Consider the following 26,186-nt stretch of genomic DNA (forward strand, 5'->3'; position numbering starts at 1 on the left):
AACAACTAATAAAGCAGAACACATCCACTATTTTTGCACTCTTCATGTGGCAAGAAAATGATGCAGAATATGCCTGCAATAAAACACCAGTCTGGAGTGGCCCTAGGTCCATGATAACTGCCACAGTCTCGCTATAATAACTTGAGAAGCCAACACTGCACTTTTACACCAGGAACCACCCCTGGAAAACTGGGCTTCTTCCACATGATCTTCTGCAGGGGTTTCTCTTGTTAGGAAGAAGCATCTCTACTACAGGTCCCAACATGCCACCGGGACCACATGGGAAGCTCATCTTAACAGAAACCTCAATCTTCATGAAATTACTATTTCACACCACAGCAACCAACCTGTAACAGTGAATACTATTTCATTTGTCGTTTCTACATACGCCATCCTTAACATTAGGATTGGGGAACTGTCAGCCCTCGAGACGTTGCTGGACTCCAACTCTTACCACTTGGTGTGAGGATGGTAAGAGGATGTTTGTTGGTGTAATGGTCCCTTGGCAGCGGCATTCTGCAATGGGCAGCAAAAAAAGAGGTGCCAAAATCTTGCCTCTCCTCCTTTTAAATCCTTCCATCTACCGCTGCTAACAGATGAGTGCTTCAGAAACAGGAGGGAGCTCTCTGGGTTTGTGATTCACAGCAACCACCCACATTGAGGGTAAAGGTAAAGGGACCCCTGACCATTAGGTCCAGTCGTGGCCAACTCTGGGGTTGTGGCGCTCATCTCGCTTTATTGGCCAAGGGAGCCGGCGTACAGCTTCCGGGTCATGTGGCCAGCATGACTAAGCCACTTCTGCCAAGCCAGAGCAGCGCACGGAAACATTGTTTACCTTCCCGCCGGAGTGGTACCTATTTATCTACTTGCACTTCGTGCTTTCGAACTGCTAGGTTGGCAGGAGCTGGGAACGAGCAACGGGAGCTCACCCCGTCATGGGGATTCAAACTGCTGACCTTCTGATCGGCAAACCCTAGGCTCTGTGGTTTAACCCACAGCGCCACCCACGTCCCTCACATTGGGGGTGCCCGCCCAAAAAAAAATCATGGGAGGAGGGCTGCATCAGGTCCACAGGTTTACCACATTTGAAAGACTGAATCACGTGGGATATTCAGATCTTATGGGAAGCTGCCATATCATTGCTATACCTCCCTAGGTAATGCATGACTTGGAAGGAGAGAAATACTTAACACCTAAAAAACACCTATACTGTAATACTGTACTGGGTTATCAAAATTGTTCTTATTTGCTTGTTTCAAGGAAGTCAGCGTCTTCACAGTAAGACGGATATCAAACAGCTCCAGCCCAGACCATGCTTGGTGATTATTGGTCTCGAAATTGGGAGTAGATGCTGCACTTTCTGGCCATGTCACTGAAAAGGGGCTTTGGCTCTGCAGTGTAAAAGGCTCACTGGAGGAAGAATTAAAATGTTAGGAATATGGTCTAAGGAAGGGAATGCAAGTGATCGCTTCACCCAGTAATGAGAGTCACTTCCATATCCCAATATTCATGTTCTCTAATAAAAATAAAAATAAATCCACACATTTAAAAGTGCTGCATGACGTGAGAATGAACCACCAGTTGAGAACTTTTCCCTCCATGAAGTCAAGAAACACAGCTCTAGGCACAGTAACCTATATAATAAAAAGGTTCTGGATCTCTTTCCAAACACTAAACCATTGAATATGCACTAAGGAAATTTAAATTACCCACAAAATCCTTGTGGGAAGCAAAACGTTATTTTCATGTACATTAAAAAATACTTACCCAACTGAACATAAAATTAAAAAGGAAAGCAGCTGAACACAGTAATATAAAGTCCTTTAGGGCATCCTGCAAGATGGAAAAACTGAGAGTGCCTCCGTTGGGGAGGAGGAGGCTGCAGGAACACACAGAATCCAGTCTTTGGGCTCATTTTCAGTCACTAACTTGTCTTTCCGCAGAAGTCGCAATGTATTCCTCCACTGAGGTCTCTTACAATTCTCTCTTTTATCAGCTTCTGAAGAAATTTTGCTTCTGTAGTCACATTGTGCATTCTCTGGCTGTTCATCGCAGCCATGCAAAGATTGTCAAAATAATGCAGTGGGGTGTTGGGCTGACTCAGGTCGTATCCAAATCCAGCTATACTCACTTCGTCGCATAAATGCGAGGCCAGAACCACGGCCATCACACCGATTGTAGGCACATTCTAAAGGGGAGGAAATGACATTCCCAAATTAGAGTATGCCTGTTATATTAGGGTGACAATGCCATATTACACACTACTGCTGCTGAAAACCAACTAATTACTAACGAATATAGTAAAGGAATCAATTAATAGATCATCATCTTGTCCAAGCACTGGCAACCACAAGATTCCCTAGACTTAAGCCATGCCTGATATTCTTTGCTTGGTTTAAAAATGAAGAAAATCATGGAGAATGCGCATGCAATTATGATTTCTTATGCTATCTCTGATATTTTGCATTCCACTGCAATTTGTTTAATTTGCACAAGTCTGTCTTAAGTTCCTTTAGATACTTTTTTGGCTGTTGCAATATTCTATTTTACATGACCGTTTTTTGTTTTTGTTTTGAAACAGCAGTTTTACTGCAAAAATGTGATCTATCGTTATTTACTGAATTTATTTAGTTACCTAATGCCAAAGGCACCAGGTGACATCAATAAAAATTAGTTAAAGCCGTCCAATGCAGTCAATGGCAACTAGTAAAGAAAGAAACAAAACCGACCACAGCAAACAAAGAAAACTAAAAACAAAACCACCACACTAACAATCACACTTTTGATCAAGAATAAAAGTAAATGATGTTAAAGGTACAGTGGTACCTCTAGTTACGGACTCGATCCGTTCCGGGATGCCATTTGCATCCCGAAAATCTGTAACTGGAGCGCTGCTTCTGCGGGCGCAGAAACCCGTAAGTATACACTTTCAGGTGTGCCACATTTGCAAGCTGAAAAGACGCAACATGAACCTAACACAACACAAGGTATGACTGTATTAGCTGATTATAGATTTGTAGAGCTGGAAGATGGCCAAAAGCTGATAAATTGATTTGTCTTTCAGGTGCGACAAAATTCTTGGCTGTTTTTATTGCACAAGACTATCAGGGCCACACCTCTGGAAACTTATTAGCTTTGACAGGGACCACCCAGGGGAAGCAGCTGGTATGTAAATATTGTCGATAGACGAGATATGTGTGTCTGTTGCACGTTACATAAAAAAGTAAAAAAGTATTTCCACATCCATGTCTAATGGAACTTAAGACAGACCTGTGCAAATGAAACAAAATTGCAGTGGAATGCAGACAAATGATATATAATGAGATGAAAAAGATGGTGAAATATACATTCTTTAAAAAACCAGAAGCATTTTTACTTGGTATTATAGGTGAGGACATTAATAGACAAGATGTTAAATTGTTTTTACATGCAACAACTGCGGCAAGAGTATTGTTAGCCCAGAAATGGAAACAAGAAGAAATTCCAACGAAAGAAGAATGGCAGACAAAATTAATGGACTATGCAGAATTGGACAAAATAACAGGAAGGATTCGAAACCTGCGGGACCAGAGATTTACAGAAGATTGGAAGAAGTATATGAATTATTTGAAGAGCAACTGTAATCAACAAAATACGCTAGTAGGACTACAATAAGTTTTGTAAGGAGAAATATACAAAGTGTTACAAAGTAGAAAAAGATAGAGATATTGGTTATGAGTTTGAAATGTAATAGTGAAGATAAGAAATGCATACTGAGAGATTAGATTAGAAAAGGATTGATGGAAGTCAAAAATTTCAATAAGATGTAAAAGTATGTTTAATTACTGTTGAAAATGATATGTTAAAAAAACTAATACATATATATATATATATATATATATATATATATATATATATATATATATATATATAAGCTGGAGACCCAAGTTTGGGGAACCCTGGATTAAGGCATTTTCATGTATCCTTAACAATGACTGGACTGCAGCAGAAAAATGCAAGCATCTTCTTTTATCCGCAAAACATACACACACCTTGTCCCAGCCCCAGAACATTGCTCGAGGTTCAGGATACTCCAGAATATCAAAAGCCGTCTCTTTGACTATTAACGGGTTTAAGATGCGAATGTGTTTAGGTAGCACTGGTATTTTCTCGGCTACCTGCTTCCAAAAAAACAGCCGCATCCAGAGTGGCTGCAAGAAAAAGAATATTAAAATGATTACAAAGTTTGGAATCCATAACGTACGTATAACACACAGTTCCCAGGGTTATGAGTCTAATTTTTATTATACAACTGCCCTCCCAAAACACATTTAGGTTTGGAAAAAGTGAAGAGTACACATAGTAATAGTCCCTACTAGCTACAGTGGTGCCTCGCAAGACGAAATTAATTCGTTTCGCAAGTTTTTTCTTCTTGCGAGTTTTTCGTCTTGCGAAGCACGGTTTCCTATAGGAATGCATTGAAAATCAATCAATGCGTTCCTATGGAAACCGCCTTCAGACCAGGTCCGGGGACAGTCTGTCCCCCGACCTCTTCTGAAGGCTGGGAGGGGGGGACACAAGGGCTTTTCTTCCCACCCCCAGCATTTTAAAAAACCCCGGGACAGCGGAGGACTTCTCCGCCCATTTTAGGATCGCCCCGGGACAGCAGAGAAGTCCTCCTCTGTCCCGGGGTCTTTGCTCCCCCCCCCACCTGCCTTCAAAAGCCGTCCGGGATAGCGGAGAAACACGCTGCATTTCTCCACTCTCCCGGTTAGGCAGGCAGGTGGGACAAAGACTTTTGCCCCCCGCCCGCCTTCAGAAGAGGTCCTGGACCTCTTCTGAAGGCTGGCGGGGGGCAAAAGTCTTTGCTCCCCCCCGCCTGCCTTCAAAAGCCATCCGGGATAGCGGGAAGCGCTTCCCTGCTATCCCGGACTGCTTTTAAAATACTGGCGGTGGGGAGCAAAGCCTTTCGGCCCCCGCCGGCCTTCCTGGACCTCTTCTGAAGGCCGGAGGGGGGGGGGGAAGGCTTTGCTCCCCACCGCTAGCATTTAAAAGAGGTCCCTGGAGATTTCCCTATGGGCTTTCTTCTTGCGAAGCAAGCCCGTAGGGAAATTCGTCTTGCGAAGCAACTCGCAAACGGAAAACCCTTTCGTCTTGCGGGTTTTCCGTCTTGCGAGGCATTCGTCTTGCGGGTCACCACTGTATTTATGTATAAATCATGGGCCTTAAATGTTTAAGTCATTCCTAACCATGATGGAGGTAATGCTTTGCCTCCACGGTGGACTAAATGTTCTTATGTAAAGGTAAAGGTAATGGGACCCCTGACGATTAGGTCCAGTCGTGGCCGACTCTGGGGTTGCGGTGCTCATCTCGCTTTATTGGCCGAGGGAGCCGGCGTACAGCTTCCGGGTCATGTGGCCAGCATGACTAAGTCGCTTCTGGCAAACCAGAGCAGCACATGGAAACGCTGTTTACCTTCCCGCTGGAGCGGTACCTATTTATCTACTTGCACTCTGATGTGCTTCGAACTGCTAGGTTGGCAGGAGCTGGGACCGAGCAACGGGAGCTCACCCCGTTGCAGGGATTCGAACCGCCAACCTTCTGACTGGCAAGTCCTAGGCTCTGTGGTTTAGACCACAGCGCCACCAATTGGAAGAACAGTGCAATACGTTCCATGAAATGGAATAGACATTCTCAGATTATGCAGACTTCCAAGAATTTTGAACAGTAAACATGAAAACCGTATTGATTCTGGCAGTCCTAAGCTTAAAAAAACCCTCTCAATGTTATTTACACAGGTAATACCAGGGCTTTTTTTTCAGCCAGAACTCAGTTCTGGAACCGCTTTTTCTGGAAAGATAGAACTGGGTAACAGGAAACCCAAACGTTGATAAGGTGTTTATATGGCTAATACTTACAAGTGTTTCATTTTTCACCATTGCTTGAATCCAGTCAAAATCAACACTTTTAAACAAAACAGCAACAAATAAGCCATTTGGATAATACTCATGTTCAGATAAGGGGGCACCTTCTGGATAAGTCATCCTTATGGTAGTTTTATTACCAACATCATCTGTGTATCCCTGAACTGGTGCATTATTTAACCTGTAAAGTAAAATAAATCACATGAATGAGTGCCCATCTTAATGGGTTTTGTAAAGACAAACCTAAAAGATCCCTCTGTAGTTCCTGCTTAGCTACAATTTTAGATTCATTTTGAAACGGAAAAGCATACAGTGGTAACTCTGGTTACATACTTAATTCGTTCCGAGGGTCTGTTCTTAACCTGAAACTGTTCTTAACCTGAAGCACCACTTTAGCTAATGGGGCCTCCCGCTGCCGCACGATTTCTGTTCTCATCCTGAAGCAAAGTTATTAACCTGAGGTACTATTTCTGGGTTAGTGGAGTCTGTAACCTGAAGTGTATGTAACCTGAGGTACCACTGGAGTGACAATCACATTTTAAACGGTCATAACCAGAAAAAGACCGATCACAAACTGAGCACAGGAAGCACAAATCTAACAGAGGCCAACATTTTTTCAGCAAAGATCCTGAACTGCAGTCACAGCTCTATGTTTCACTCAAAACCTTCAAGGGGTAAAAAAAAGCAATATATACCTTATAACAATGTCAAATTGGTTCAGGGCGTAGCCCAACTCCAGTCCATTAAGAACCCCACCACTCCCAACGACAACACAGCGTTTACAAGGCTTCGATTGCAAGCTTTCCGGAAGGTCATATTCAGGTAAAAGTTCCAACAGGTCTTGAAGTTTTTCAAAAAACTTGTGAAATCCAAAGGGCGGTTTGTATTTGAAGATGGCTTCTTGCGTCTTTATGCCTCTTCTTACAAAAGGAGATGCATTCATACTGTACTTTTCCATAAATAATCTGCCCATCCCTGTCTTCACAAAAGATGGCCGGCACTCAGCTTGAACAACTTGCTCAGCATACTTCTGTGCTCTCTAGAAGATGAAGACACAGAAGTTAAGCTGTACAGTGGTACTTTGATTTACAAACTTAATCTATTCCGGAAGTCCGTTCTTAAACCGAAACCATTGTGCGCTTTCCCTCATGAGGCCTCCCACCGCCAGTGCCCTTCCACTGTTTGGATTCCGTTCTTAGACCGAGGTAGAGTTCTCAAACCAAGACACTATTTCCGGTTTTGCGGAGTTTGTAACCCAATTTGTTCTTAAACCGGACTGTTCTTAAACTGAGGTACAGCTGTACATGCAGTCTTAGAAACTCAGATATCTAAGCTAGGGGCCAAATGGCTCCTTAAACCAGGGTCACAGTCACCAAAACAGAATGTCTAGTTGCCATTTGGGGGCTAAAGTTGTATTTTTCTGTATGACATAATAACTAACCTTTGCGTGCTCAGGGTTGACATAATGAATTCTTGCCATGTCACATTCTTTGGAATGAAAGCTTAATTTGACCATGTAGACAAAGCAAAGACCAATCGCAACTAGGATGACATGTCTAAAAATAAAAAGGAGAAATTTTGTTATTTCTCTACAAGCATAAAAGCACTAAAAGGTGTCCCATAAATGTAATATTTATTCGCAATTCAACACTAAAACGAAAATTACACATACCAATAAAATCAAGAAAGGCTTTATTTCATTGTATATTTTTGTGTGCAATTTTCTAGAAATGGAAACTGGACAACTTGAGAACAGTCCAAGAACAGTCAGAGTTGGCACACCAACTGAAGCTGGAAATGGGCACTCCAGTGATGCCATCCGGGCCTCTAGCAACAGCAATGCATCTAGAAGCTCCCCAAACTATGCACCTGCTCCTTCAGGGGAAATGCAACTCCACTCAGAGCTGGTACACAAACCAATTCTCAGACTTGAGAACTGCTCGTCCATGTTGTCGTTTAGTCGTTTCCGACTCTTCATGACCCCATGGACCAGAGCACGCCAGGCACTTCTGTCTTCCACTGCCTCCTGCAGCATGGTCAAACTCATGCTGGTAGCTTCGAGAACACTGTCCAGCCATCTCGTCGTCTGTCATCCCCTTCTCCTTGTGCCCTCCATCTTTCCCAACATCAGGGTCTTTTCCAGGGAGTCTTATCTTCTCATGAGGTGGCCAAAGTATTGGAGCCTCAACTTCAGGATCTGTCCTTCCAGTGAGCACTCAGGGCTGATTTCCTTAAGAATGGCAAGGTTTGATCTTCTTGCAGTCCATGGGACTCTCAAGAGTCTCCTCCAGCACCATAATTCAGAAGCATCAATTCTTCGGCGATCAGCCTTCTTTATGGTCCAGCTCTCACTTCCATACATCACTACTGGGAAAACCATAGCTTTAACTATATGGACCTTTGTTGGCAAGGTGATGTCTCTGCTTTTTAAGATGCTGTCTAAGTTTGTCATTGCTTTTCTCCCAAGGAGCAAGCGTCTTTTAATTTCAGGACTGCTGTCACCATCTGCAGTGATCATGGAGCCCAAGAAAGTAAAATCTCTCACTGCCTCCATTTCTTCCTCTTCTATTTGCCAGGAGGTGATGGAACCAGTGGCCATGATGTTAGTTTTTTTGATATTGAGCTTCAGACCATATTTTGCGCTCTCCTCTTTCACCCTCATTAAAAGGTTATTTAATTCTTCCTCACTTTCTGCCATCAAGGTCGTGTCACCTGCATATCTGAGGTTGCTGAGGCTCGTCCATAGGGTCCCCCTATTTCCCAATTCACATCTAATATTAAGACTTCAGCTCTTAACACAAAAAACAGACCCAAATAGCAATCCAATGCACACTCGCTGGGGTTTAAGTCCCAATGAAATAAGCAGGACTTGAGTAAAAATGCAAAAGACTGTGCTATCAAAACCATTTGATTACATTGTCAACAACATACCGTATTTTTCTGTGTATAAGATGATGCTTTTTGCTTTAAAAAAATTAGGAAAGAATTGGGTGTTGTCTTATATACGTATCTGAAGATGTGTGCATGCACACGAAAGCTCATACCAATAACAAACTTAGTTGGTCTCTAAGGTGCTACTGGAAGGAATTTTTTATTATTTTGTCTTATATATGGATAGTGAATGCAGAGGGGGGACATGCAGTTAATGGCAGCAGCAAGCAGGAGATTGGCAGCGGCATTGGGAGGGTAAACAACTTAATTTCTTAATTTTGAGTTAAAAAAATAGAGGTCGTCTTATACATGGGGGCGTCTTATACACGGAAAAATATGGTAATCTGCCATTGGATTAAGGGCTCATCCACATTTCTGCTTTCTACTTTCTTGTGCTTTCACTGAGCCAAGCATGGGTGGTGTTCTTTTTTTTAAACATTCCAGGATTTAGTGGCAAATATAACTTTTAAAACAAATCCAGCAGTCAGGCTTTAACACCCTACCCCACAAGGAGAAATAATAAATGAGATGTTAAACAAGAATTTACAGGTATCATAGACAGAGTCACTTACTTGAAAGTACCTTTTAAAAACCCACTTGGCCTTTTCATCTTCATGTGCAGGTACCTTAGAGCATGGCGCAGAAGACAAGCACTCCTTTTTCAGGTTAATAGTGTGATCTTCACTCCGCATTGCTGCAAAGAGAAATCCCGTTAACAAGGTTAACATTGCACTTTAAAAGAAAACACCCACCCACAGTAATTGACGGTTTCCTCCATGCAAACAGTATCTCTTGCATTTTCTAAAAAACATGACGATAACATGGTGAAAGCTTAATTACAATTTTAGCTCAAAATGCACCCTTTGATGTTCTTACATTGCTGCAACTTGCAAGAGGGTGCTTACTGAACAGGACTCGGAGAAGATACACTGAGATCCAGAGCTGAGGGCGTTCTGGCGGTTCCCTCGCTGCAAGAAGCCAAGTTACAGGGAACCAGGCAGAGGGCCTTCTTGGAACGCCCTCCCATCAGACGTCAAGGAAATAAGCAGCTATCTTATCTTTAAAAGATATCTGCAGGCAGCCCTGTTTAGGGAAATTTTTAAGTTTTTAATATTTAACACTCGATTGGAAGCCGCCCAGAGTGGCTGGGGAAACTCAGCCAGATGGGTGGGGTATAAATAATCTAGTATTATTATTATTATTATTAGCAAGATTAAAATTAACTATGCCTTAACCGTTGCTGAATTCTACATTATCCTGGCTGCCTCACCTACATGTCTTTTGGTTTAAGAGCTCCCAATCTAGAGTGAGATTAGATTTCAGAGAAGATGCTCCTGTGGTCTTAGATTGAAGTTAAATGAATCTGTTATTCCAGGATATTTGATCCTGGAAAAATCCAAAGAAAAAATGATTACAGGTAAAAATTTAAAAAAAATGTTTTAATCCCCCCCCCCCAATAGTGAAGCCTGAACCTCGAGCAGGAATAAGAGCTGTTCAAAAAGGATTTGGAAAATTCCGCACAGATAATAAATAAATAAATAAATAAATAAATAAATAAATAATTATACCCCGCCCTCCCCAGCCAAGACTGGGCTCAGGGCAGATAAGCTTCACTTAGTGTAAAATTATTACAACTAGTAAGAATGGAGGCTAAAGGCAAAGTTTTCTTCTCTGTGTGTATTCCAGAGAAGAAATGTCAAGAAAGGACGCAAGAATAAACTGCATCTGTGAAAAAGAGATGAAGCGAAGATGGAGTCCACAGAAGGAAAAGGCCACTTCTATCTTTTCCTTGACATTCCAGAAATCTTCTCTTGCTTGTTTTAATCCAGGCATAGGTATGTTTTGTGACTACAACTCTCATCATCCCTAGCTAACAGGACCAGTGGTCAGGGATGATGGGAATAGTAGTCCCAAAACATCAGGAGGGCCGCGTTTGCCTATGCCTGTTTTCATCCCTGCTTGCTCAAAACTAAAATCTGCCTCGATTTGGCAAGTGGCAGCTCACAGGGCAAACACTTGCAGAAACAGTTCCTCATTGTTTTAGGGTCTGGCATTGTCCCAAGTCTTATCGGGGTATAAGAGATTCTCACGAAGGTCACTCAGAGCGGCTAAAGAGCCTTATTTATGTCTTCTTCTTCATCCTGGTACATGATCTCAGCGTGACTGAAACCTTGCCAAGCCTTATGTTGTTATATGTTCTGGCTGAGGTCCCTGGGAGAGAGGCATTTCTGCCCATAAAGCAGTCAATCAGGCAACTGCATGGGGACAGAAATACCTGCAGGCATTCCCAGAACAAGCTACTGTAATGGTAAAAAGAGAGCAGGAGTGATTGAAGGGATGGGCAAAAAAATAACCACGCACCCTAGATACACCCTAACCACTAAACCACACCGGCTCCCCAGAGCACTTCTGCTATGGGGCAGCTTTATAAATTAAGTAAGCAAATAACTAAATGTGGGGAAAGCAAAACGTTACTTGGAGAAGGATCTGAAATATTTTCCTCGAGGCTTGAATTTGTTCTGAAGATTGAAAGCTCTTGACTGGCTTGGGAGCAGAAGAATAGATTCTAACCAAACTGAGCTAGATTCTGGATTATTTGATGTTTTAATGTGTTGTAAGCTGCTTTGAGATTTTTTTCTTTAATATATAAGCAATATAGAAATGCAAGGAATAATAACAATAACAACAATAATAATATTATAAAATCTTATTGGAAAAAAAAAAGCAGCTAGACATTCCATTGTGGAGACCATAAACTAGATTTAAGGTGCCATTTGGCGATTAGCTTATATATCCGAGTTTCTAAGTAGGTCAATAACTGTGGCTCAAGTCAGTAGATGATGAACTCTTAAAAGTGGTTGACCGCACAGTACAAAAGTTCCCTTGTCCTCCAGATAATTAGCTGTGTTTCTCCCTTAACACATTTCCCAGCAACTTCTAGGCTTTGAAGGGATCCACTTACGGTTCCCACTTTGCTGCTTTCCCCCTTTCTAAAAAGAGAGAGGGTATTTTCATTTTCTATGACTGGTGCTGGAGGAGACTCTTGAGAGTCCCATGGACCGCAAGAAGATCAAACCTCTCCATTCTGAAGGAAATCAGCCCTGAGTGCTCACTGGAAGGACAGATCCTGAAGCTGAGGCTCCAAGACTTTTGCCACCTCAAGAGAAGAGAAGACTTCCTGGAAAAGACCCTGATGTTGGGAAAGATGGAGGGCACAAGGAGAAGGGGACGACAGAGGACGAGATGGTTGGACAGTGTTCTCAAAGCTACCAGCATGAGTTTGACCAAACTGCGGGACGCAGTGGAAAACAGGAGGGCCTGGTGTGCTCTGGTCCATGGAGTCACGAAGAGTCGGACAAAACTAAACGACTAAACAACAACAACAACAACGACTGCTTTGCATCATACCCTCCACCTGCCTTAAAGGGGTCAAGTGAATTCCACTGTGTGTTGTAAAGCTATCCAAGATCACTGACTGATAAAGGACCTAAAGAAATAAAATACCGAATTGTCAAAATGACAGGAGGCTATGTCTTCACCACGGGGCAGCAGAGCCTGTAACTGCAAACACCCCCTGGAGGGTGGGCGCGCATACGTCCCTGCATTCTGCGCATGAAATATACTGAAAACTTCCTCCCAGAAGAAAACCACCCTGTCAGGAGTGAAGGCCATGTTTTATCCTCACTGCAACAGTATTGTCAAAAGATAACAGCAACTCCTCCTGTATACGGAAGAACAAAAAGCTGTGTGTTCAGGACCCAATTTGATGCATTTGCTGCCTGGACCCAATGACGTCAACCCCTGAGAATCTGCTTCTGCCTCCATAATCTTATCTCAGGTTTCTTGAGCAGGCTATTAAACTGTGCAGGCATGACCATGATTTCAGAACACCACCCGCATCTGCTTGCCATCTCCACATCTTCACACTATTCCAGCCCAAGGAAAACTATGCAGTGTAGGGTTTTTTTTCAGCAAGAGAGGCATCTGCGCAGCCTCACAGCTCACCCAAGAATTAACTGCACCCAGACACCAGCGTATGCAACATTTTGAAAGGCAGTTATAAAAATGTCTGCCAGGTTCTCAAGTTCTGTTTTCATTCAAGTATTTTTAAATATCTATTGGGCACATATCATGCTTGCATTGTTTGCAGAGGACTTCTAATGTAGAAGTGCAAATATCCAGAGTGTGAAAATCAGATGGGATTACTATGAGGAATTATAAAATATGCATCAAGCCATTGTGTCCGCTATAAAAGCATGGCGTTGACTGGGTTTGAGTCATTGACAATAATTTCTGATCAAATCCCACAACCCTCTGCATCTCTGGCCATTTCCTCTACTGTCCATTTCTCTTGCTTGACAAGTCAAGTACACAGCCCAGTTGCCAGTTGCTTCGCCAGGCATGCATCCTGGGCCATAAAAGATAGTGGGCATTTTCTTTGATGTATATCATCATATGTTAATCTTAGGGCCAGGAAACAGATTTTCACATAAAGGTGATAATGAACTCTATCCTCCTTGCCATCCTTCTTATCATGTATATTGCTTGTTATGACCTCCAGGGTTCCTGAATGCACTAATTTGTAGTTCTGTGGGACTGTAATGTAATTGAAAAATTTTGGGAAATGATATACAACGAATTGAAGAAAATGTTCCATTTAACATTTGTTAAAAAACCTGAAGCACTTTTGTCAGGGATTGTAGGGAAAGATCTGCCAAAAAAGCTGAAAAACATCTTCATGTATGCGACAACGACCACAAGAGTTCTAATAGCACAAGGATGGAAGACTGAAGAAACCCCAACTGAAGAATCATGGCAAGAAAAATTGATGGACTATGCAGAACTGGCAAAACTAACATATAAGCCACGGGACAAGGATAACTGTGACTTTAAAGATGAATGGGAACCCTTTACAAAGTATTTGAAAACGCAACAAAGTGAACTGGACTCCTTGGCTGGCTTTAAATAAACATTCACATAACTTTTTATTGATAATAATCAGCTAAATAGTTTGAGGATCTATACAACTTTGTAACATGCAGAAAACAGCATTCTCAGAGAAACCAAAGACTGGAACTGAGGGAAGTGGGGGGTGGGTTTTGTGTGGGAGGGTGGGGACAGGGAGGAAAAATGAGGAAAAAATAAGGATGGTATGTTTTTGGATAATATGTTTTGTTTTAATTTTGAATTAATTTTTTTTTTAAAAAAAGAGAGATAAAAAGAAGAAATCAGATTGGTTCTTACAAACACTGTGTAAAGGGATCTTTTTAAATAAATCAGCCTGGATGGGGGTGTGGAGATACGCACTTCCTCTAAGAGCCTTGCCGGTCAAAGCCTCGGTCTTATTTTAATCAGGGTCCAGTCCTTTTCCTTTGGCCCCAGAACGCAACATTCTAACTGCTGTTGTTTGAGCATGAATTAATATTTGCAACATGATACAGCTCTGACTCTATTCTAAAAGCCGTCGGCTTTTTCAAAGGACGATCTCTAAGTGTTTTAGCATAAATGCATTTTATATTTATCTATGAAATGTTTCCAAAGTTTGAAAGCAAGTGCTAAGAGGACAGTAATAAATTAAGAACGGAAAGGACGCAATGGCAACTCACTCATTAGAGGTGCCAAAATTCTGTTAAGCCACCCACTGAATGCAAATATCTACCACTGTTCCATATACAGTGGTACCTCGGGTTAAGAACTTAATTCGTTCTGGAAGTCCATTCTTAACCTGAAACTGTTCTTAACCTGAGGTACCACTTTAGCTAACGGGGCCTCCCGCTGCCACCACACGATTTCTGTTCTCATCCTGAAGCAAAGTTCTTAACCTGAGGTACTATTTCTGGGTTAGCGGAGTCTGTAACCCGAAGCATCTGTAACCTGATGCGTCTGTAACCCGAGGTGCCACTGTATTTTTAAACACCAGTGTTACGTTATAAAAATGATGTGCAGATGTATTTCAACACCAGGATGCCAAAACTTCTAGACAATGGCTGTGTACACACTACTAGCTTAAAGGTCATTTTCACTGTGTTTTAAATGCATTTGCACCCTGTTGTACACATAAGCACAGTTTGAGATGTATGCTACATCACTCACTGCATGTGAATGGCATGCAGAGATCAGTCAGGAATGCCTTTACCCAATGAGCAGTTCTCAATTCAAATCAAAGCTGATTTTGGGGGGTGGGGAATGCATCAAAATGCAGTATTTCACAAGAAACTACAGAATAGATATGGATTATGGCTGATGTCGTGTATACAAGCTTTTCGAAGACAGCAGTGGGAGAACACAGGATGAAGAGTAAACAGAAATGTGCAGACAGCCAGTGTTAGAAATTCAGATATATAAGCTAGGAGCCAAATGACCCCTTAAACCAGGATTATAGTCACCAAAACAGAATGCCTAGTTGCCATTTTGGGGCCAGGTGACTCAAACGTTGTATTTTTCAAAGACCTTTGGGTTCCTAAAATTCATTCTGATTGTGCACATAAAATATAACAGGTAGAATTCGACAGGATGTGAAAACAGTCAAGATCTGTCCCATTAAACTTTAATTAGTTTAATGTAAATGCCCAGTGCACTTCCTTCTTTAAAAGTCTCACCACGGCAGAGGATTTCGCGCAGCAGCTAAGAAGGGCAGGAGAGGCAGCATCTTCCCAAAAAGGAGTCCTGGAGCATGCGGTTTGTAAATCAAAAATAAGGTTTATTTACAAAACACCAAAAAACAATCCTGGCGACGAACCACACATCTCAGCAAAACACACACCCAAAAGGGAGAAGGGGAAGAACAAACAAACAGGGGGACTATTTATACAGACTCATGTTCCTGGAAGCCTAATGACCTCCAGCTGCTCAGTGATTAGAGCGTTTCTGCTACTCTTTTAACCCTTTGATAGCAACACCCCCTCTCGCTCGTAACACTGAGCTGTACCAACCTTAATACAAATTTAAACCTGAACAGAAACATTTATGAGATTGCGGACTCAAAGCTTTTGTAAAACCGTCTGCGAGATTTTCTTGGCTTGGACAATACTTTAGTTCAATTAAACCTTGTTTTACACTTTGGCATACATTTTGATAACGGATATCCAAGTGTTTTGTGTGCGCCTTGAATTGACCTGATTTAGCTAGTTTAATACAAGGTTGATTGTCTTCCCACACTCTGATAGGTAGGGAACATTCTCCAAACAATTCTTGTACCAGTTGCTTATAAAATTCCAGTTCTCTACATATATCTGATAACGCATTGAACTCAGATTCAGTTGAACTTAAAGCTATAAGTGATTGTTTTCTTGATCTCCAACCAATTAGTGCATTTCCAAATTTTATCGCCATTCCTGACACTGATTTTCTATCTGGTCCAGCATCTGCCCAACTGCTGTCGGCCCAACATTCAAGTTGTGTGCTGCCCTCTGCTGATAGTTTTAAGCGAAAGCTTTTGGTAGTTTGGAGATACCTTAAAACTCTTTTTACTCCTTGCCAAGCATGCATTGTTTTTCAGCTTGTCTACACAGCATGTTGACAGCATATGTTATATCGGGCCGAGTCCACTGTGCAATGTGGAGTAGACTGCCTATCGCTGACTGGTAAACCCCGGGATTACAGAACTCTGCCTTTTGCTCAGTTTGAGCATCCTTTGTGTAACTTAACTCCATTGGGGTTTTAACACCAGCACAGTTGTTCATTTTAAACCTTTCCAGCAACTGCTGGATTTTAGCTTCTTGGCTAAGCCAATAGTTACCATTTTCATCTTGCTGAATTTTAACTCCTAGATAAACAGATACATTGCCTAGTGATTTTATCTGAAACCTTTCTCCAAGCTTTGTGGCAAATTGTTGTGCAAGTTTATCATCCTTTCCACTGTATAATAAATCGTCAACAAATATCAAAACTGCTTCTTGTTCACATCCCGAGCCTTTTAGATAAAGACACGCATCTGCTGCGCTCTTTCTGAACCCCATGCTCTCTAGAGCATCGTTTAAGCAGGAATTCCAATTACGGGCGGACTGTTTCAACCCATAAATGGATTTGTGTAGGCGCCAGACCTGGTTTGGCTTGTCTCCTTCAAAACCTGGTGGTGGTGTCATATAGACTTCCTCCTGTAAGTCTGCATTTAAATAAGCCACATTGACATCAAAATGAAACAGCTTATTTCCCTTCTTAGCTGAAGAGGCTAGAAGCATTCTTAATGACTCCGATCTTGAAGTAGGGGCATAGATTTGAGAATAGTGAACACCTTTGCGCTGCGAAAACCCTTTTGCAACTAGCCGGGCTTTATATTGCAACTCTTCAGTAGTTGTGGGCTTTAAACGATATACCCATCGACAACCTACAGCTTGTTGCCCTTTCGGAAGCTCTGTACTTGTAAACACACCGAGAGACTTCATTGAAGCCATCTCTTTTTCCATTGCTTCCTGCCACTTTACGGCTTCTGAGCTTGGAAGCTGTTGTACTTCCATATAGCTTTCTGGCTCACACTGTGCCATATTTACGTATACACTTGTCACCTTAAACCGCTCTGGCGGCTTGCCCTTCGTTGCACGACTTGACCTGCGCAATTGCTCCTCTTGTGCCCCCTCTGACCGTTGGCTGTCAGAATCTGTCTCAGACTTTATATCTGGACGCGCCCCTAGGGATAAAGACCTCCGTTTAGATACCTCCCTTGGGCTTGGTGTTGCAGGTGACCTGCTTTGCTTTTGCTGTCTGCTAGGCCTACTGACTGGCGAAGTTGGAGCACTCCTAGATTCTGGCTTTTCTACCTTAGGAGAAGAACCTCGTGCCTGATCAGAATCTGCATCTGAACCATGTGCACCATCCCCTTCTGGCTCATCACTCTCTGGACTTTCTTTCTCAGCATGAATGCCTAAATCATCTCTCAAAATGTCAGGGTTAGCGTGTAAGTGAGTCCATCCGGACTGCTCACAAAAATCAGCGCTCCTACTGAGGACCACTCTTGTAGTATCCCCATCTGGGTCCACAAACCTCCAAGATTTGGCATGTGGTTCGTACCCGCAAAAGATGAGTTTCCTAGCCCTTGGACTTCCCTTTTTCCTTAACGCTTTTGGGATAAGTACATAGGCTTGAGATCCAAACACCCGAAAGTAATTAACTTTGGGCTTCTTCCCATATAAAGCAAAATAAGGCGTAGTATCAATTACCGAATTATATACTCGGTTCAGAATATGAGTAGCCGCCTGCCAGGCTTCCGCCCAGTAACTCTGAGGAAGTTTAGCATCAAACAACATAGAGTTTGCCAACTCTTGCAGAACCCTATTTTTACGTTCGGCCACGCCTCCTTCTTGGGGGGAATAAGGTGTAGACAGACGATGCTTAATTCCCTTTTTCTTAAAGAAATTCTGCAACACAGACCCGGTAAATTCTGACCCTCTGTCTGTCTGAAAAGCAAGTACTCTAGTACCGAATTCAAGTTCTACCGCATGAACCCAATTTTTGACTGTTTCTGCAGTATCTGCTTTTGTTTTGAGAGGAAAAAACCATGTAACCTTTGTTTTGTCATCCGAGAGACACAGTGCATACTTTGAACCTCCCATGCTAGCAACAGGCATTGGGCCACACAGGTCCATATGCACAAGTTGGAATACTTTGTCAGATTTCCTATCTGAACTGGGATAGCTGCATCTATGAACCTTCGCACTTTTGCATGCAGTACAATCCAAATACTTAGTACATTTGTTCAATTTGCACCCTTCTGATAATTCAGGTTGCCTTTTAACATACTGAAAATTAATATGCCCTAAACGGCGGTGCCATAAATGAACACAAGAATTATGGGTAGGCGTGTTCACACAACCAGCATGAACCTGTTCAACTTCATCTGGACTTGTCTCAAAATAATATAACCCATTTCTGCATTCCACCTGCAAAAGAGATACGTTATTCTTTGAAATAGTGCAAACCCCATTTTCAAACACAGTTTTAAACCCATTTCTATCAAGTTCTGACACAGACAAAATACACCCCTTCAGTCCCTTTAGCACGTAGGCATCAATTTCTGTTTGCAAACAATTCAAGAACACTGTGCCTACAGTCTCTAAGGAACGTTTAGTTGAATCTGCCATTGTCACAACTTTAGGGGTTTGCAAATGTCTGCAATTCTGCAAACGTACACTAGATGGCGCCACCAGGTGGTGAGATGCACCACTGTCGATCAACCAGCGTAGATTGCTGCCTTGGCCACGCCCTTGCATCAACGCCATTGCTGAAGCCATGTGCTGTGTGCTGTGGGAGTAGCCACGACCTCCTCCTCTTCTTCGACGTCCCCTGGAACTCCTTGTCTGGTAACTAGGGGTAACGGCCTTGTTGCTGTCTTGACCAGGTTCACGTGTGCAATTCCTGATTAGGTGGGAAGGGGAACCACAGCGAAAACAGTGTCTAGCTGCAAAAGCATTTACTGTGTGCTCAAACTCAGCATCAACACTCTTAGGCACAGCATAACTCCCCTTTAAAGACAAACCTCTTTCTCTTTGCCTTTTATCCTGTTCATCCGCAAGCCGAGAAGAAATGTATTCAAGGGTTAATTCAGTTGAAGGCATAGCTTCCAAAGTTAGAGCTAGAGTCTCATAGCTTTTATCAAGAGAAGACAACAATATGTATGACTGCTGCTCCATAGAGAAAGGAATGCCCAGCTGTCTTAGTTGATTAAAGGCAGACACCATTTTGGCAATATGTTCTTTCACACACGCTCCCGGTTGGAGACGTAAATCAAACAAACATCTTGTAGCATGGATCTTGGCCCCCGCAGTGTTTCTGGAATTTAACCGCTGCAGAACCGTCCAGACCTCATGCGTGTTCTTTAACTCAGAAACATAAGGCATTTGCTCTGGTCCCACTGCCAAAACTAGTAGACCTTGGGCTTTCCTGTCGCGTTTCTGTGAAGCTGCTGCTGCTGCTTTGGCTTCTGCAGACGCGTCTGCAGCTGCCTGTAAAGGCGGTGCTTCAGTACAGCTCCACAACTCTTTTGCTTGCAACCAAACCCTTACTCTAGCCTTCCAATCTTGCCAATTTTTCCCATTGAGTCGCGTAAACGGGACAGTAAAACTTTCCTGGGACTCTGCCATCCTCCCTGGGGCTTAGGAACGATACTCACACACCTGTAGACCGTCTCCCAGCTGCCGAGGTGGCTCCTTGAGGAATCAGACGTCTTCCAGCGAGTACAAACTGCGCAGTGCCTCTTTAAAACTTTTCTAGGCACGTTGCAGGACTCAAGCTGCTTAGGAGGCTTTCGTTGTCGGCAACCGCTTCTGTCTTCACTCCAGTCCTTGCATAAATCACTCTGAACTGCTCTCCTTATCTCCTTCTTGACGTACAAACATCCATAACCTGTCCCATTAAACTTTAATTAGTTTAATGTAAATGCCCAGTGCACTTCCTTCTTTAAAAGTCTCACCACGGCAGAGGATTTCGCGCAGCAGCTAAGAAGGGCAGGAGAGGCAGCATCTTCCCAAAAAGGAGTCCTGGAGCATGCGGTTTGTAAATCAAAAATAAGGTTTATTTACAAAACACCAAAAAACAATCCTGGCGACGAACCACACATCTCAGCAAAACACACACCCAAAAGGGAGAAGGGGAAGAACAAACAAACAGGGGGACTATTTATACAGACTCATGTTCCTGGAAGCCTAATGACCTCCAGCTGCTCAGTGATTAGAGCGTTTCTGCTACTCTTTTAACCCTTTGATAGCAACAAGATCCAAGGATTCCTCAGGCATGCACCTCCAGATGGTGGAGACAGCGGGCATCATCCTGGCTCCCTCCCAGGCATCTTCACTTGCTCAAGCGGCCAATAGCCAGCTGCAAGATACAACAGGCGCCTGGCATATTTTGAAAGATATACACGGCCTCAGACACTGAGCTGATCCACACATGATGGTAAGTTAATCACTCCCATTTTGCTCCACCCTGCCTGCAGCCAGGTGCAACAAACCAAGAGCCTTGGCTTAGCATTACATGTGAACCAACACTTGCAGTTTTGCTTCTCTCCAGACCATGAGCTGCTCATTCGCAATAAACCACAATGCGCAAACCAGTTCAATTATTATTATTATTACAGTGGTACCTCAGGTTAAGTACTTAATTCGTTCCGGAGGTCCGTTCTTAACCTGAAACTGTTCTTAACCTGAAGCACCACTTTAGCTAATGGGGCCTCCCGCTGCTGCCATGCCCCCGGAGCCCGATTTCTGTTCTTATCCTGAAGCAAAGTTCTTAACCTGAAGCACTATTTCTGGGTTAGCGGAGTCTGTAACCTGAAGCATATGTAACCTGAAGCGTACGTAACCCGAGGTACCACTGTATTACCATACTTTTCGCTCCATAAGGTGCACCAGACCATAAGACGCACCTAGTTTTTGGAAGGGGAAAACAAGGGGGGGCGTTAATTCTGAATCCCAGAAGCCAGGATAGAAGAAGAAGAAGAAGAAGAAGAAGAAGAAGAAGAAGAAGAAGAAGAGGAGGAGGAGGAGGAGTAGTTTGGATTTGATATCCCGCCTTTCACTCCCTTTAAGGAGTCTCAAAGTGGCTAACATTCTCCTTTCCTTTCCTCCCCCACAACAAACACTCTGTGGGGTGAGTGGGGCTGAGAGACTTCAGAGAAGTGTGACTGGCCCAAGGTCACCCAGCAGCTGCATGTGGAGGAGCGGAGACGCGAACCCGGTTCACCAGATTACGAGACTACCGCTCTTAACCACTACACCACACTGTGCTGAGATCCCGCTGGCTTCTTAGCTATGCGCAGCCTCTCCCGGTGAAGGGGAGCTAAGGCTCCCCCAAGAGCCGCGCTCCCTTGAAAGAGCGTGCGGAGTGTGTGCGCGGCTCTTGGGGGCTTTTCCCCAAGGAGGGAGAAGGGCAGCCACACGCTCCACGCGGTTCTTTAAAGGGAGCGCTGAAAAGAGCCCCCCACATTCGCTCCGTAAGACACACAGTAATGTTTGATGCATTACTGTATTTTAATATTGTGTTGGAAGCCACCCAGAGAGGCTGGGGATACCCAGCCAGATGGGCGGGGTATAAAATCATCATCATCATCATCATCATCATCATAAAGCATTTAGGCTCAATGCTCTAAAATACTTTCTTCTCCAATGATTTTAGAGTCATGCTTGTGATGATGATAATAATATTATTATTACAGTGGTACCTCGGGTTACATACACTTCAGGTTACATACGTTTCAGGTTACAGACTCCGCTAACCCAGAAATAGTGCTTCAGGTTAAGAACTTTGCTTCAGGATGAGAACAGAAATCGTGCTCCAGTGGCGCGCCGGCAGCAGGAGGCCCCATTAGCTAAAGTGGTGCTTCAGGTTGAGAACAGTTTCAGGTTAAGTATGGACCTCCGGAACGAATTAAGTACTTAACCTGAGATACCACTGTATTAATAATAATAATCTCAGCCTGCCCATACCTGCCTTTTTTCTTACACCCATGTCCAGGGGGTAGCACTGTCTATCGGTTTTCTCTTCCTCGGCCTCAGTGCTGCCCTCGAAGAACCTCAACAGAGAGGAAGATGGGGAGAAAACTAAAATTAGTTGACGCTATTTGTTGACTCATTAGCTCCAGTTCCAACTACCACCCGCCATTTGAGTCCCAATGGGCTTTATTAGAAAAGCTCCCTGAGTGGCGCACGAAAGCCAGTAGTCAGTTCTTGTCTTCAGCCTTACAAATCTAAAAGACAGAAGACATGTGAAAGAGGGATGGGGGTGAGAGAGGAAAGAGGCAAGTTTGGGCACCAGTTCTTAAAGGTTCCAGTTTGTTTGTTTGCACATTTATAGCGCATGTATAATGAAAGGGTTGGTGCCATGTTGTTTTTACTGTAATTATTTGTAGGGTTTTAATAGCTTTAACAGACATATTATTCTACCACTGTTAAGACTGTGACTGTCGGCACTGTCAATATACAGTTGAAACTCGAAAAATTAGAATATTGTGGAAAAGTTCATTTATTTCAGTAATTCAACTTAAAAGAAAAAAAGTACCTATCAGCGTATCTGAAGAAGTGTGCATGCACATGAAAGCTCATACCAAGAACTAACCTAGTTGGTCTTTAAGGTGCTACTGGAAGGAATTTTTTTGTTTTGACTATGGCAGACCAACATGGCTACCTATCTGTAACTCAACTTAAAAGGTGAAACTAATGTATGAGATAGACTCGTGACATGCAAAACGAGATATGGCAAGCCTTTGGGGTTTTCATCAGCTGTACGCCATGATCATCACAATTATAACAAATAAATACATGATATTCTAATTTTTCGAGTTTTACCTCTCTTCTGCAGTTTTAAAAACCTCACTCGGTGGTAGAAATTGGCATAAGAGGCCGAATTTTTCCTGAACCATGTTCCACAATGCCAATCCAGTCATCATCTTGAGCAAATGCAACACTCTACTCACAGGCAACTGTTCTTTTAATTAATAAAATGGGTGTTTAAAAGGTCACAAGGGCCTGCGGGCGGAAGGTGGTACTTGGAACCCGTGTTCAAAATTCACCTGGAAGTCCATCTTTAACAAGGGTGGAATTTATGCTTTTCATTCTGAACCAGGGCAAAGTGTAGGTTAAGTGTACAGTATTCTGAAAGGGGCTGGATGGCCATCTCTCATGGATGCTTTAGATGACATTCCTGCATTGCAGGCAGTTGGACTTCAGAGTCCCTTCCAACTCTGTGATTCTAATAAAGAGTTTTAATTCTAACAATGTTTAATTGGTTTTTAATGATTGCCCCCCCCCCAATGTTTTTAACTGTTCTTATTTTTATCTGCAAGCCACCTTGAGTCCCTGTAAGGGAAAAAAGGTAGATGATGATGATGATGATGAACAACAACAACAACAACACATAGAGCGGCTTACAGCAGGCAAAGAAGAAAAAATATTTTTTGGGAAAAACAGTACGTATAGGAGAGGCAGGGCCAGAATTCTAAAAATTCGAAAACTGGCTGGGATGGAAACAATTCAGGTAGCCTGATGGAATAACTATAGCTTGAGAGAATGACAACTTACATGCAACCAAAGGCAGCAAGAGAGATGGAATAGTGCTGCTTATTTTTTCTACCTCATGCTTTCTGGTGGAAGAAAAGATCTGTAACCCCCCTCTTTTCTCAAACTTCTCACCTCCCTAGAATCTGGAAGAGGGGTCAAAAATATTGTATATAAATACAGAGGTTCGGAAAGCCTGATTTAGTCTCCAACTACACCAAAACTATTATCCAATTCACACAAACCTGTTACAATTCTCCGGAGCAAAACACTGAGTAGTAAAGTCACATTCACTAAGCCACACTTTCTTAGTCTGGAATTTTATTTTCACCAACCATCACTGTCATTAAGACATTGCTTTGTCAATGTAATTACATAAAAAATGCTGAAATTTCTGATTGTGCATATTGATGGGGGGAAATAGTTGCAAAGCAAGTGAGGGAAAGGGTCAGCAGATTAAAAAGGAAAAGGGAAAAAGGAGATCACAGATCTATATCACTGGCCATTTGCCAGCCAAATACAGGAGACTGTAAGCAACACCAACCCTACTCAGAATACACTTACTGAAGTTCACAGACATGGCTAATTTAGGTCCATTAATTACAATGGATCTACTCTGAGCGGAACTTTTGGGGCACAACCCCAGGTGTCCATAATGGCGAACCTAACTAAGCTGAGCAGTTTGGGGGCATCAGGGTGAGCAGAAAACAGAGAGTGCTGATCCACAACAATGAAGGCACAACCCACCAGGAAACCTTATAGAAGTGAATGGGAACTTTCCTTTTCTTGCAAGGAGAGTGGGTGTCACATAGGCTGGGACCTGGGAGACCAGGGTTCAAATCCCTGCTCCACCACATGAAACTCATTGGTTTGACCTTGGGCCTCTCAGCCTAACCCACCTCACAGGGTTGTTGTGGGGGATTAAACGAGGGGGAGCAGCTGGGTGGTTAGGAAGAGAACCATGAGCACCGTAGAGAAAATGCAATAAATGCAACGAAATGCAAAAAAATAAATAAATGCATTAAAATTCAGTAAATAAATGCAATCAAAATTAAATATATTAAAATGCCATACATAAATAAATGCAATAAAATGCAATAAATAAACAAATGTTGTGGGGGATTAAACGAGGGGGAGCAGCTGGGTGGTTAGGAAGAGAATCAGGCGCACCACCTGAGCACCGTAGAGAAAATGCAATATATGCAACGAAATGCGATAAATAAATAAATGCATTAAAATGCAATAAATAAATGCAATTAAATGCAATAAATAAATACATTAAAATGCAATACATAAATAAATGCAACAAATAAATGGAATAAATAACCCAATCAATCAACCAACTAATCAATCAATCGCCCAAGAAAATGCCAATAAGGCTTTGCTCGGGAGAACTTACCCGGGTGCGGGCCGTAGCCCAGCGGGAAAGAGCGCCTGCTCCGCATGCAGAAAGTCCCTGGTTCGATCCCCAAACGCTGCGCCTCCCACCCGAGAAAACCCCGCAGTGCCCACCTGCCAGTCAGTGCAGCCAACGCTGACCCAGGCGGGCCAATGACCTGGCTCAGCCTAACGCAGCTGCCGATGCTGCTCTCCCTCTCCGAACCAGGGAGCCTTCCCGTTACTTGGCGACCGCGCGGGCCCGCCTCCGCAGCAAGCCGGGCCAATCACCGCCGCCTGTACCTGCCCGTTACCTCTGCACGGCCGGGCGACGACTCGGCGCTTTACCTGCGGAGGGATACGCTGCTTCTAGGTTTCCGAACCCGGCCCTGCTTCTCCCTCCGCGCTGGGCCTCGTGAGCGAGAAAGTCCCATCGGCGAGAGAGGCGCCCAGGGAGAAAGCGGGGGCACTGGCGCGCAGCGGGATGGTGGACAGCCGGGCCCGTCGCCGAGCACGTGGCCCAGGGCCAGCCAATAGCTGGCAGCCAAAGAGGGAGCGCGAGAGGGGATGGCTGACCAAGAAGCAGCCCACAGAGCTAGGAATGATGCAGAGCGACACGCTCGAGCCCCTTCTGAAGGAGCTTATATTATTTATACTTTTCGTTGGAGTTCCCCCCTTCTTATTCAGACAGGAGCTTTTTTTTTTTTAATTGTCCCTGTTGTAAACAAAAATTGCCCTTTTCCCTTATGGGGTATCCAAGAGCCCATATAGAGTCCTTAAGTGGGTTCCCTATTGCAGTGTTTTTCAACCTTTTTTGGGCAAAGGCACACTTGTTTCATGAAAACACCACCATTAGAAAATGTTAAAAAATGTAACTCTGTGTCTATATTGAAAACACCACCATTAGAAAATGTTAAAAAATTTAACTCTGTGTCTATATTGACTATATATAGAGTAATTCTCTTGAATAGGAATCAAATAAACACAAAGAAAG

General features: G+C 43.2%; 1 protein-coding gene and 1 long non-coding RNA gene across 12 annotated transcripts in view; one reads left to right on the forward strand and one right to left on the reverse strand.

Annotated features, from left to right (window-relative positions):
• Positions 1–1,570: 1,570 nt before the first annotated feature.
• Positions 1,571–25,616, reverse strand: ST3GAL5 (ST3 beta-galactoside alpha-2,3-sialyltransferase 5). Of its 11 annotated transcripts, none has more exons than XM_081925200.1 (7): positions 25,541–25,616; positions 9,407–9,528; positions 7,345–7,459; positions 6,599–6,942; positions 5,898–6,084; positions 4,032–4,190; positions 1,571–2,188 (listed from the first exon to the last, which is right to left on the reverse strand). In XM_081925200.1, the coding sequence occupies exons 2-7, from the start codon at positions 9,448–9,450 to the stop codon at positions 1,925–1,927; spliced, it is 1,113 nt and encodes a 370-aa protein (XP_081781326.1). In that variant the 5' UTR covers positions 9,451–9,528; positions 25,541–25,616; the 3' UTR covers positions 1,571–1,924. The 11 variants fall into 11 exon arrangements, with proteins under 11 accessions (XP_081781326.1, XP_081781323.1, XP_081781328.1 ...); XM_081925197.1 differs by having other exon boundaries at positions 9,417–9,528; positions 25,541–25,561; XM_081925202.1 differs by lacking the exon at positions 25,541–25,616 and adding an exon at positions 25,507–25,529.
• Positions 22,910–26,186, forward strand: part of LOC309377872 — a 239,761-nt gene continuing 236,484 nt past the window's right edge. The window contains exon 1 of the long non-coding RNA XR_014171750.1: positions 22,910–22,952. This is a non-coding gene — a long non-coding RNA (uncharacterized lncRNA). The remainder of the gene's footprint in view (positions 22,953–26,186) is intronic.

The sequence above is a fragment of the Podarcis melisellensis genome (assembly GCF_964234715.1).
Source record: "Podarcis melisellensis genome assembly, chromosome: 9".
NCBI lineage: Eukaryota > Metazoa > Chordata > Lepidosauria > Squamata > Lacertidae > Podarcis > Podarcis melisellensis.

Bases quoted from the DNA above. Each gene is read 5' to 3' on its own strand.
- ST3GAL5 (XM_081925193.1), bottom strand. From the start codon at position 25,260: ATGCGGAGCAGGCGCTCTTTCCCGCTGGGCTACGGCCCGCACCCGG. The intron at 6,943-7,344 runs GTTAGTTATTAT...TTCATCTTCTAG, and splicing joins TCAACCCTGAGCACGCAAAG to AGAGCACAGAAGTATGCTGA. The intron at 2,189-4,031 runs GTGTGTGTATGT...CCTCCCCTTTAG, and splicing joins TGTTCTGGGGCTGGGACAAG to AATGTGCCTACAATCGGTGT.